This window comes from Orbicella faveolata, unplaced genomic scaffold (genome assembly GCF_042242905.1).
Source record: "Orbicella faveolata isolate gen_17 unplaced genomic scaffold, um_ofav_v1 contig_2, whole genome shotgun sequence".
Taxonomy (NCBI): Eukaryota; Metazoa; Cnidaria; class Anthozoa; order Scleractinia; family Merulinidae; genus Orbicella; species Orbicella faveolata.
The window spans coordinates 2,394,436-2,407,666 of NW_028301547.1; the positions used below are offsets into that span (position 1 = coordinate 2,394,436).

Here is a 13,231-nt window from a genome sequence, read left to right on the forward strand (position 1 = left end):
CCAGGGAAGGATCTCTTGAAGTTGGGGGCAAAAAACTGAGAGTAGAGCTATATCTTGGTGGTGATTACAAGGTACAGAAATGCATGCCGACATTAATTTTGGGAATGTTACAGTATGTTTCCTAACCCTTCAAATACATTGATATGAATCACCTTAATCATATATCAACAAAAACAACACAAGTACAATGTATACATGTAATATTGATGTTACAAAAAGAAAGGAAGGAAAATTAACAGTGTTAATCATTTTTCGGAGTTAAATTTAGGGGATTATGACTAGCTTGTGAAAGTAATTACTTTGAGTTTCTCTTTACTTATACAGTTTCTTCTACTGGGCATGGGTATGAAGGCTGCCATGTCAAAAAACTCATGTATTTGGTGTACATGTAGTGACGTGGAAAGGTAATTTAATTGATTATTATTTTTTTTTGAAATTATAATTGTAAACATTGCAGTCCTCCCATGTTTATATATTGTATAAATGGAAATAATCTCTAATGTTGTCTCACAAGACTACTCAGTTGCTATGGATCAACTAAAATTAATGTAAACATTTACATTAATTTTAGCTCCATAATAACTTTATGTATATGTACTTGACTTCTAATATCCATTTTAGCTAAGTTGTTGTTGTTATTGTTATTGGTCTCAAACAAGGAATGTAGCATACACTGTACATGTATTTTCCATTAGTGTGGACCTGATCAGAATATCACACCCTTATTTATAATCAAATATTTTGTTAGTAAACAATAATTACATTTCAATTTCATTCATAGGAATGACCTCACAAAGCCAGTAACTTATTTTCTGAATATGAAATGTGTTCTGCACCCTGGATGGAACAGGGACACAGGATGCCGAGCCCAGCCACTGTTTGAAATACCACTTGAAAGGGTGGTAATTGATGAACTGCACATGTTTCTAAGAATCACTGACATTCTTGAAAGGGGGCTTACATATGAAGTCATTAACTGGGATGAGGTACTGAAATTTAAAATCAATAATGTGAGATGTTATTTTTAAGCAAATTTGGATCAAACACAAACAACAAATTATTGCATTTGCTAGACTGCTCATTTAATTTAAGTGAAAAAAGGAATTTCACAGTAAGTATTTTCACAGAAAATGTAATCGCTGGGACAGCTGCAAACAGATTTTATTAGTGGAGAAAAGGTTAGAAAATCTGGATCATGAGGGATGTGCTCGCAAACACAGAAAGTATGAGAAATACAACACTTCCTATTGGGAACATGAGAAGAGTCTTGTTGCCAAACACACTGTTAAGAAGTACAGTAGTAATGAAGAAGAACCACATAGCAATTCATGAATTGGTTCAGTGTGTTTGTTTGATACAAGAAATTGACAGTTTTTCTATCCACCTGCGTGGAAGTTCTTGGCCATCAATGCAGTAAAGCTTACGCAAATGAGCTAGGAACAACCGCACAGCAATTGGAAAAATCACTGTCTGCTGGTCCCCCCTATTATTTACAAAGGCATCACTCCAACCTGAGGGGAAGTAGGTGTCACTGAAGTCGCTTTTTTCAAGCCATATTTTGGTGTTCAGAGGCAGGTCTTTCTTGTTGCACACTTTCCGGAACACATCATGACGCATTTCTATAGTTACATGGGTGGCTAATGGCTCACACAGGGCACTTGTGACTGCATTCAGCAGGCGTTCAAGATTTGCTTCCATAATTTCTTGAGGAGGACTTGGATTCCTAAAAGAACTTTAGAATCAACCTTGTGGTTAAAATTCTCTTTGTTTGAAAGAATATTTAACTTGACTGATCACTCTGTTTTTGCTATAATAGGCCATTAACTTGAAGTTACATTATAGCTATTGTGTGCTCTTCTTATATTAATGTTTTGTATTTATATATATTAAATTATTTTAGACTTCCTTCATAGCATAGAAATAGCATTTTTCCTCTTCTTTTTTTCTTCTTGTGTGTGCATTTGTGCTCAAGTTTTCTTGCTGACTTGTATTTTATTTCTATTTAATGCTGATGTTCACTGGCTGCCAAGCTAGTACTCTAATTTTTACTTTAAATATTTTCATTGAAATTGTAATTTTTTCTTTAGCAAGAGTGAGTACAAATAAAGATTGATTATTATTCAGCCAAAAAATGACATCACATATTGACAAAAAAAGCCTGATACGAATATCAACTCTCTTAACAAACATTAACTCTGTCAGACAATCACGTACAGAAAATTAGCATTTCCCGCCTTTTAGAACCCAAGCAAATAACAACTGTAAGTAGCTCCGAAAAAATAAAAACGTTCCAGACAACGAAAAATTTTATTGATGACCTTCATACAGTTAAACAAAACATTACCGTAACAAATTCTCATCCAGAATATGGGATTGCGGCTCCCACGTGTTGTACTGCGAGCCCCATCCATTCCATTTAATGAGGTATTCGGCTTCTTTTGACTATAAACGAGGAAACAACTGAAAGTTAAAAGCAAAACCTTGCCGACTTTATCGAGTCGTTAAGTTCTTAGGTCGGCAAATATCATGTCTTCGAACTGTGAATAAAAGCTTAAGAGGCGCCCTCTGAAAATGTCAACTATGGTCATTTGGACCAGAAAAAATCAAATTCCTCAAACTTTCTCAGATGAATGGTCTAGATAAGTGATTCACAAAAATAGTACTTTCAGTTCAATTCGATTCGTATTTTAGCGCTGGGGCCACCATCTTGGTTTTGCCCCTCTGAGAGGGCTTTCAGCGGCCATTTTAGGGCACATTTTTAACAATTTGCCATACAAAGGAAACGATATAAATCCGGGTGAAAACCCTTTATTCGAGACAAGCAAATGTTTCTTGTTACCTTGAAAGGCTGTTTTGGCAATTTGATCATCATCTGATTTTTTTACAGAATATTAAATTTCTTCCCTTTCGGACTACTCATGAAGCGCCATAAAAAAGGCGAAATTGAAAGGAACATATCGCCAAAAGTACATCACTTGAGATCCCAAAACTGCCCTCCACTTAAAGAGCAATGTCTTTCCTGTAAAAATATGCAATAAAATTTTGGGGCAGTTAAAACTGTAAAATGTTAGAAGAAGAAGTTTAAGCTGTACTTTTGTCAACAAAGACCGCCGTTCCAATTAGCATAATAACGTGAAAATAACGATGCACAGAGAAAATAATGATATATTCCACTTACCTCGCCACATGTCGACAACTGGATGTTCCACGATACCTCGTGTTATATTATCAGTAGGTTTCAGCCACATTTTCGGTGATTAGTGTCCGAAATCACTCTGAGACATCACAACGGTTAAGCAGATTTCAACTCTCTGAAGCCCTCTTCATAACATCTATCAATATTATTTGTCTTTCGCCTCATAAGCCGCCGTTTACAAGACGTTTAACAACTTGCTGAGATCCTAACTGACCCAGACGTCTGTTAGCAGCCTTTAAAATCCTCCTCTTAATCAAGTATTCTCATCAAGAACTCGTTTAAGCTCAGTTCTGTTTCGATCTGTTGTGCACCCGCCCTTATTCCACAGATTGCGTTATATTTGACAAGTGTACATTCCAACGGGTAGGGGTAGGGTGGGTAGGAAGTGAAACTGTAACCGACCTTAAAACCATTTTGCGCATTTCTTTGGCTAAACTAGTAACTGGCTGTCCCAGAATGATTTGAACATGAGCATCTGCTTGGAAACTTGAGGAATTTTCTAGGTTTTTTTTTGCAGGGTAGGTTGGGGGGGGGGGGGAGGGAGGGATGTGAATTGTATTGAAAAAAAAAAAAAGAAGAAGAAGTAAAGTAACCGATAGACAGTATCAGGTCAACATATTATGATCTGTATATAATCTAATAATATTGATCAGCTTTATCAGTTCATCACTGAGGCCCTATTAGGGGTTTTCAGGATACTGGATATTTGGGTAAAAAGTTGAGAGGATACACGACATTTAGGGGAAAAATTAATGGGGTAGCTCATGTTTAGATGAGATAAAACAGGACATTAATTGAGTAGGAAACTGTTAAGCTGGATGTAACAGGATACAAGATATTTAGGACAAAAGTTAATAGGTTAGGATAAGGGATACAACGACACCCCCTCCTCCCCCCCCCCCCCCCCCTCTTCTCACTATGGGGCTGCAACGATGGTCTGCTATTTAGGATCAGATAAAAGTATGCCAACTACGATAATTATTTATTCTGGACTCTTAGTACTTATATCATGGTGGAATATGAAAGTTTTGTATCAGATTTTAGTGGTTTTGAGGTTAGGTAACGCAGCTCCTTGTTGGTAATTTCGAAGTCCACACTTGTCACCCTGAATTGATAGATAAAGACGGGGCTAGAGAAATAAACAGGGAATTAAATGTGTCCCGAATTCTGTACCGTTTAACACCAATTTCTTACATGACAACCTTTATGTCTGCAAAGAGATCGAGGCACAACATCCCACACTATATTTGTAAACAACTATCCTAATCTCATTGACAGCCATTAGTTTTTGACGAGAATTTTCATTTATTACAAATAGAATACGCTATACGCTGCTGAGAATCAAGCTGCAGGTGTTTAAGACAAATGTCAGTTGACTTATCCAACTGCTTATGACTCATTCAACTTGTGTGCCTTAAACGCATCTATAATGTCTTTAAAAAGCTAAGTGCTTCGCTTGATATATGCGGGGATTTTAAAGCGTCCTACATAGAGTTGAAAACTAGTCTTGTATAGACATGCAGCTGTGCTCCATCACAGAAGTGAACGACATCAGCTGCTGTGGGGTGTCTCAGGCTAACGAATGATAACGAATGGTGCCTTCCAAATACAGACGTGTTTCCGCAAGATTAAGAAAAACGTTGGAAAAGTAGATCTTAGCCAGGGTTATTGGAATCCACAAAGAAAACTAGGGGAAGTTATTAATTTTTCCGAGATAATTAGCCTTGAATCTCGAAGAAAACTGTTGACGGCAGCATTTTTCTGAAAAAAAAAAAGGTAAAGATATTTCTTCACAGATTTTCCTAGAGTTCGCCTTTACATGAAGAAAACTAAACACATTAATAAACATCTTTAAGCTACATGGTAAGCAGTAACATAAAAACCCCTTTTGATATGTTTTAATAACAAAATCGTCGCAACAGCGCTTTTAGCGTCCCTGGACAGCACTCCTCTGTCAAAATACAGTCTACACCGATAACTTTTCCTCACAGCCAAAAACTAATGACTTATTGAATAGGCTTGCCACATCCATTTCATAACACAAAATGTAGCTGTAATCACCCTTTTTCAAAAGTTAAATGAGTGGCTTCATCCTTTCGAAAACTTTGTCGGTGTCCGTTACATTTTTTTTCTGTTACTTCCCAAGTAAGTTAAACATTGACGTCTCTCGCAGTTGTTTTGCGCGCGCATTATGCCATCTACATGTGGGAGGCGCGGTGGCCTCATGGTTAGTGCGCTTGTCTCCGGATCGAGCGGTCCGGGTTCGAGCCCTGGCCGGGGACATTGTGTTGTGTTTTTGGGCAAGACACTTTACTCTCACAGTGCCTCTCTCCACCCAGGTGTATAATTGGGTACCGGCGAACTTAATGCTGGGGGTAACCCTGCGATGGACTAGCGTCCCATCCAGGGGGGAGTAGAAATACTCCTAGTCGCTTCATGCTACAGAAACCGGGATAAGCTCTGGCCTGATGGGCCACTTGGCTCGCATGCAGACTTTACCTTATTATACCATCTACAGTTGGATTTCAGTTTGATTTTTTCTTGTGGATACGATAAAAGCTAGTTTTTCAGCCAGAAAGCCATTCACAGTTAGTGGTTAGCGATATGCTGCTTTTCTGGTAATCCTGGTTTTCGTACAGGCTCGTAATTTCAGTGCGAAACTTGTTTCGGCCACAATAGGATTGTTTTTAAAGTCGCGCGCTTGGTAGGGTAGTCAATTACGTCAACTCCAACCCAAGCGCGCGCCTGGCGTTTAAACCATGCCTTACGTGATGCACAGACTGTGTGCCCACAAAGAAAAAGGCACCATCCTTAACTGCTCTTCAGTAATTTTCTGAGCATTTCCTTTTCTGATGCAAAAGTGTAACGGCTAAGAAAATGTAAGGCGTTTCAATAAAACGCCGCTTACCATTATTTCCTGCGCACTATTCGTCAGTCTGTTGCCTTTCGTAAAATTTGATGGCACTTCCGGCAGCGAAAGACACAAGTGTTCCGCTTTATCTGATCTAAACATGCTCTACCCCATTAATTTTCCCCCTAAATTTTTTGTATCCTATTAATTTTTTACCCAAATATCCAGTATCCTGAAAACCCCTAATAGGGCCTCAGTGATGAACTGGAGCACCTGATCAAGAACCTGATACTGTCTATCGCTTTTTTTTTTTTCCTTTTTTTCTTTTTTTAATACAATGCATACCCCCCCCCCCTCCATCCCACGAAACATAACCTAGAAAATGCCTCAAATTTCCAAGCAGAAGCTCATGTCCAAATCATTCTATGAAGCCAGTTACTAGTTTAGCCACAGAAATGCGTAAAATGGCTTAAGGGCCTCCTTACAAGGAGAGAGGATTACCCTAGCAAGCTGGTTACCCTAGTTCCCACATATTTCCTCTTTCTTTCTTCGGCAGCCAGGGTTACCCCGGCAGGCGGGTTACCCTATCTCCGTACTAGGGTTACTCTGGCAGGCAGGTTAACTTTTTCCCTTGTAAACTCTCCAGGTAGGGTTAACCCGCCTACCCGGGTTAACTTTTTAATTGTTTCCAGACCCTTCGAGTGTAACCGTGAATTAAGTTGTCCCGGTTTGTAGGGTTACGCTACCTGTGAAATTTTGCTTGCAAACCCGGACTATCTTTTGCCCTCCAGCTAGAGTTAGCCCGCTTGCTAGGATAATCCTCCCTCCTTGTAAACAGGCCCTAAAATGTCGGTTACATTTTCACTTCGAATTCCTACCCACCCTACCCCTACCCGTTGGAATGTACACTTGTCAAATATAACGCAATCTGTGGAATAATGGCGGGTACACAACATATCGAAACAGAACTGAGCTTAAACGAGTTCTTGATGAGAATACTTGATTAAGAGGAGGATTTTAAAGGTTGCTAACAGACGTCTGGGTCAGTTAGGATCTCAGCAAGTTGTTAAACGTCTTGTAAACGGCGGCTTATGAGGCGAAAGACAAATAATATTGATAGATGTTATGAAGAGGGCTTCAGAGAGTTGAAATCTGCTTAACCGTTGTGATGTCTCAGAGTGATTTCGGACACTAATCACCGAAAATGTGGCTGAAACCTACTGATAATATAACACGAGGTATCGTGGAACATCCAGTTGTCGACATGTGGCGAGGTAAGTGGAATATATCATTATTTTCTCTGTGCATCGTTATTTTCACGTTATTATGCTAATTACGACGGCGGTCTTTGTTGACAAAAGCACAGGTTAAACTTCTTCTAACATTTTACAGTTTTAACTGCCCCAAAATTTTATTGCATATTTTTACAGGAAAGACATTGCTCTTTAAGTGGAGGGCAGTTTTGGGATCTCAAGTGATGTACTTTTGGCGATATGTTCCTTTCAATTTCGCCTTTTTTATAGCGCTTCATGAGTAGTCCGAAAGGGAAGAAATTTAATATTCTGTAAAAAAATCAGATGATGATCAAATTGCCAAAACAGCCTCTCAAGGTAACAAGAAACATTTGCTTGTCTCGAATAAAGGGTTTTCACCCGGATTTATATCGTTTCCTTTGTATGGCAAATTGTTAAAAATGTGCCCTAAAATGGCCGCTGAAAGCCCTCTCAGAGGGGCAAAACCAAGATGGTGGCCTCGGCGCTAAAATACGAGTCGAATTGAACTGAAAGTTCTATTTTTGTGAATCACTTAGCTAGACCATTCATCTGAGAAAGTTTGAGGAATTTGATTTTTTCTGGTCCAAATGACCATAGTTGAAATTTACAGAGGGCGCCTCTTAAGCTCGACTGTTTAGTCTTACCTTTCTTTTCTCCGACTTCATTACTACGATCCTCTCGGCTTTATATATCCCTTTCAGCATTTTGTTCTTCTTCCTCTTCTCACAAAAATAGGCATCAGCCATAGACAGTTTGTTTAAGTCCGCATAAAAATTCTTGCTGTGCCTTACTCTTACCATTTTTTAAAAATAGACCGTGATGAATGGCGAAAAAATCCACGCAACTCGATCGACAAGATGAGCGAAGCGTTTCCCCGCGAATCAATAGCCAATCAAATGACAGGATTCGTATCGTACAACTGAACTTACCCCTCCCCGCTTGGGAAATTTTTGCTCGACCGCAATCGATGGGGAATTCCACAGGATGAACAAAATAAAACTGGTAGATTAAGTAATGGTTGTTTCCCTTTCTAGTTATTTACTAAAACTCCAAATCAGGACCGCTGAAAATTGTATTTAAGGGGATAGTTAGTTTTCTGGATATCACAAGTCCTTATATAACAGCAGACAACATATATACAAGTTAACGTTAGTGACAAACCAAAAAAGTCAAAAGAAATAGGTCATGGAGATTATTAAGGTAAAAAGACGTCTTGGTTGTTGATGACTGAAATGACTTGGTTGTTAATCTTTATTGATTCAGATCTAATACTTTGGACAATATTTTAGTACTTCGTCAACATACAAAATAGTCTTAATTTCTCCTCTTTTAGTTTCTCAGTCAAAATGTTGTAAAAGTAAAGAAACGCCATGGTCTCAAAAATCATGATAAATCAACTGTTGGGTACCAGGTCTTAGAGGATCCGTTCTCTTTACAGGTTGCCATAGATTTCTTCTCATCACAGTTCTAAGAATTTGTCGATAGATAACACAATTAGTTTTATTTACTTGATGATTTTCTTTATTCTCGTCACGTGCCTATTTAACAGTGTATAGATCTTGTAAGTGACGGTTTATTTGTTGATCTTTTTGACAATTAGTAAACAGTTAATCTCACTGTTTTGTTTTTCGGTTCGCAGGTTATTGCAGCTATTCTCGCTGTTTTTCTTCACCATGGAAATGGCCGAGCTATAACATTAACCAGCAACGACGATATTGAAAGAATGCTTAATTTAGCTAAGGAAGAATCAAACACAGTCTTGAATGAGACAAATAAGAGGACAACTGAACGAGAAGAGAATCCAGCTGATTTCCTTAGATTATCAGAACCAGATTCATCAAGCCATGAAGCAGTACAGTTTCAGTTCAGTTCAGATAACATGATCCAACGGAAGGAAGCCAGTCCTGTTTTGAGACAGAAGGGGTCTCATGTAGGCTCGTGTTACACTGGCAAACGCCAGACGGTCCAGCTGGCAAGCGGTGGACTCGCAACATTCCCCATTTGTAGGCAAGTTTCGTTTACCGGTTGTGGAAGATCCATTGCAAAGTTTGGCAGGAGAAAATGTGTGGGATCGAATCACAAGACTGTCAGCGTCCGCCTAGCAAACGGGGCCGATGAGACAAGAGTATTTCCTAGACAATGCTCATGCGCTGTGTGAAATGCATCATGATTGTAGCTTACACTGCGTCAGGAACACAGGGATATTTAAATTATTGACCGGAAAGCATTGTATTATAATATGTTAGTTTTTTAATATATCGATAATGGATAAAAGCTGAGCTTTTATGACATTGTTTTAACAACACAAAGACAGCGAGGGTCAACACTGTTAAATTGAATCTGCCTGGGTAAATGTCGTTTTTGGTCGAGAAGTTTTTAAGGTAAGACACCCAGGTATACTTTTTGTTTTCGACAACCGACTTAAATGAATTTAGTCAGGAATAAAACGATGTAGAAAGAAACTATGTTAAGTATAATTGACCGCAAAGTAAAGCACTGCGGAAATTCTCATAACAAATAATTTGTGGGGTAGTTTTCATGGCAGCTTTCCAGCTGTCTGCTTTGGTCGGTCTGCGGGTCAGTCAGCTACACTGTAACCTAGCTCTCTCTCAATCTTTGATGTTGAGGTAGCCTCAGCACCACTTAATTTTAATTCACTTCAAAACTAACAAAAGTAGAAAATCAATCAGCAGGTTAGACTTTGAAGGTAGACTTGCGAAAAAACTGACGTTTAACAGTGTCCATCTTCATTGCTTTTATTATTTACAATAAGAAACTGATGTTATTATTGATACCGTAGTTTATGCTGTTGGCGGGAAAAGATGAGAAGTGGCTGACAGACACAGTCTAGCTTCACGGTCAGCACTTCAGTTCTTAGAGGACGATTGTTATTTATGATAAATAAATATTTAATAATAAAATAAATATGACTTTATTTATAGGGTCAACAAGACAAATGTTAGTTATATTATAATCCTCTGATAATATCTTTTTAATTAAAGAAAGTTATTAAAGAGAAAGTTTATTTGACTTTCAGTCTACCGTCATCTTGTATGATTTCACTTCAACCAGAAAATTAGCTTTCCCAGTCCTAGTTTGGTTTGCCAAGAGGAGAAATTTTAAGTTTGGAATACTTTGTCGCTGCAAGCTGCAGTCCAACATATATACCTTGTTTCGGTTGAAAAATTGTTACTAGACCAAACGTATTTCAGCTTAAGAAAACACTGCCCTTCTTTCTTAATGAAAGGGAGGTTAGAGGGCGAGAAACGCCATAGAAATTCATGGATGCTTCGACGGAGGGTAACGCTCACGAAACACAAAACCGACAGATCAGACTGATCTGGGGACTGGGCACCAGGATTCTTGAGTGCTCTTGATCCAGTCCACAACGGACCAGTGGCTTTGATTAAGCCTGATTTCACTAGCGACGCAATCACAAGCGCAAACTAACAATTCTTATTTCACCGTGAAAACGGCCTTGACGCAGGCATAGACACAGAATTTTCTTTTTTCGTGTGTTTGCGCTTATGCTTGCGTTTGCGCTGCAATTAGTAATAACAAAATACCGCTCAGGCATAACACAAGCACAAGGATATTTACCACACGTGGATATGTTTGGCCAGTGAAAACACTGGATCCACACTGGATTATCTCGCGCCTAAACAGTTCGGAATGTTCGGATGATTTTGCTTCTCCTTGCGTTTGCGTCGATTTTCATTTTCACTTGGGTCATCCCTATTGCTTGCGCTTGTGCTTGCGCTTGTGCCTGCATCGCTAGTGAGAACCAGGCTTTAGGGAACGTGCCGAACCTGTCGTCCCACCATGCATCACAGCTGGCTAAGCATATTTCAGGTAACATGATCCAACCGAAGGAAGCCAGTCCGTTTTGAGACAGAAGAGGTCTCATGTAGGCCCTTGTTACTCTGGTAACTACCAGACGGTCCAGCTGGCAAGCAGTGGACTCGCAACATTTCCAATTTGTAGGAAAGTTTCTCTTACCGGTTGTACCAGTTCAATATCAAGCAACAAGAACAGCAAGAGGTTATGTGTGGCGTCGTTGACGACGATTCTCATCCGCGGTGATGATGGCACCAATCAGTTGGGCGTATTTGCTAAAAGCTGTTCATGCGCCGCGTAAAATAACACGTCACGATTGTAATACACACGGATATTTAGATTATTGACCTGCAAACATTATTTGAAAATGCGACAGTTAAAGAGTATTTAACGATATTTATTAGAAAATTATTAGAAACCGTAGAAGCTGGGCTTCTCTGGTATAGTTTTAACAAAAGTAAACACTGTTAATATTGTGCTAGGGTGAATGTAATTTCCCACCAAGATGCTTTGCTTTAACGCCCTGGTATAATTCATTCTTATCAATTGATTACTTCAATGAATTTAGAAATAGAATTTAATCAACTCAAAGCAAAGCTTTACGGTAATCCTTCTGAGTTAGTTTTTAGCCCTGTCCAGTTTTCAAATTACTGACGGACCAGCAGCAGGAAAGACAACTTCCCCTCCGCCGCATCATGGCAAAAACAGCCCGCCGCCTCTAAGATAGATTCTTACAAGAAAAATATATCAATCAAGCAGGTTTGACATTGAAAATTGCGAGATACCAGGAATCTTAGGCTTAACAGAGTTTCGTTTTTTATTTTGTATCTATATTAGAACAATTGTAAAGTTATATGTTTTATGCTATTAGAACAATTGTAAAAAGTTATATATTATATGCTAATTAATGTTGCATTTTTTTGTATTTATATTAGAACAATTGTAAAGTTAATTATATCTTATGCTAATTAATGTTACATTATTTCTCTATACAAGAGTAATTTGTGCAGTATTTTATACTGATGTAAAATGGACTGCAACAGGAGCCATAATCGGGGACGGAGACCGTAAGCGCGCGCCATTTCTAGTATTGGGGTTGTCCCCATGATATGGGACAATAATTCTATTTTTAGAACAAATTGCGCCATCGCCTGAGGCACACGCGCGTACATGCTGCGAGGATTTTTGCGGATGTCGCGCGGGGGAAATGGCGTCCGAAATTCCCGACATTTTGTCATGTTTTTGGCCCACAACTCAACGCGTTTACGTCTGTTGGAATTTTGCTTAAGTATTTTCGTCGTAAGCTGCTCCAGTTTGAGTGAAGTAAGACAGTATCGAAATTAGGTATGTTCCGCTTTAAGCTTAGATATGATATCGCTGACCAAGTTGTGTTCCGACGGATGCTTCTTTTACATGAGCTGTACATTACTCCACTCTAAGTTTCACATATGTTGAAGATTAACAGCTCTTCCAAACCACAGCAAAAAAATAGTTGTATGCTTGGATATAGCAGCGTTTCAGGACTTCAAAGTTTCCCTCCTCTTGCCACAGGCTTGCGAGGATTTCGCCAGAGTCTATCTCGACCGAAAAGTAAAACAAAAAAAAGTAATTGCAAGTTTGAGTTTCGCCTGAATTGTAAGCAACGCTTCATGTTTTATCAAGGCCCAATAAGCGACAATAAAGTTTATGTCTGTAGATGCTGCTCAGTTTTGTTTGTGTAAAAATAATTGTCTGTTGTCGATGAATAAGAGCGCCCGCCGATGCGTGTTTTGTACAGTCAGTAAAACATGACAAATTGGGCTTCCCACTTTTGTGAAAACGTACATCGAACTCATATAATATCTCTAGTTTCTAAATATGTTTAAGGTTGATAAATGTTTGAGAACATATTAAAAGCTTAGCTGAAAATATGTGAATACAGCAGAAATAATCAGCAAAGTTACGATGACGCTTTCTTTAATCAACTCGAATAACGATTTCGATTTCGTTGGTTGAGTTATCAAAACTCCTTGTCTATTTTGTTTTCGCAGTGTAAAATTTCAGCATGTTAAAGAAACACTCATGATGTTAGTA

The 13,231-nt window shown here is 38.8% G+C and overlaps 2 protein-coding genes across 3 annotated transcripts; one reads left to right on the plus strand and one right to left on the minus strand.

Moving 5' to 3' along the window:
- Positions 1-305: 305 nt before the first annotated feature.
- Positions 306-8,234, minus strand: LOC149111603 (polycomb group protein Pc-like). Of its 2 annotated transcripts, XR_016207171.1 has the most exons (3): positions 3,179-4,054; positions 2,345-2,442; positions 306-1,732 (listed from the first exon to the last, which is right to left on the minus strand). XR_016207171.1 is itself a non-coding variant. In XM_089289468.1 (2 exons), exons 1-2 carry the CDS (start codon positions 8,119-8,121, stop codon positions 2,341-2,343), a joined length of 258 nt encoding a protein of 85 aa, XP_089145594.1. In that variant the 5' UTR covers positions 8,122-8,234; the 3' UTR covers positions 1,927-2,340. The 2 variants fall into 2 exon arrangements, 1 of the variants encoding a protein (XP_089145594.1); XM_089289468.1 differs by lacking the exons at positions 306-1,732; positions 3,179-4,054 and adding an exon at positions 7,966-8,234 and having other exon boundaries at positions 1,927-2,442.
- Positions 8,235-8,506: 272 nt separating this feature from the next.
- On the plus strand, positions 8,507-9,479 carry LOC149111604 (uncharacterized). Its single transcript, XM_089288833.1, has 2 exons — positions 8,507-8,521; positions 8,961-9,479. The coding sequence occupies exons 1-2, from the start codon at positions 8,507-8,509 to the stop codon at positions 9,477-9,479; spliced, it is 534 nt and encodes a 177-aa protein (XP_089144959.1).
- The last annotated feature ends 3,752 nt before the right edge of the window (positions 9,480-13,231 follow it).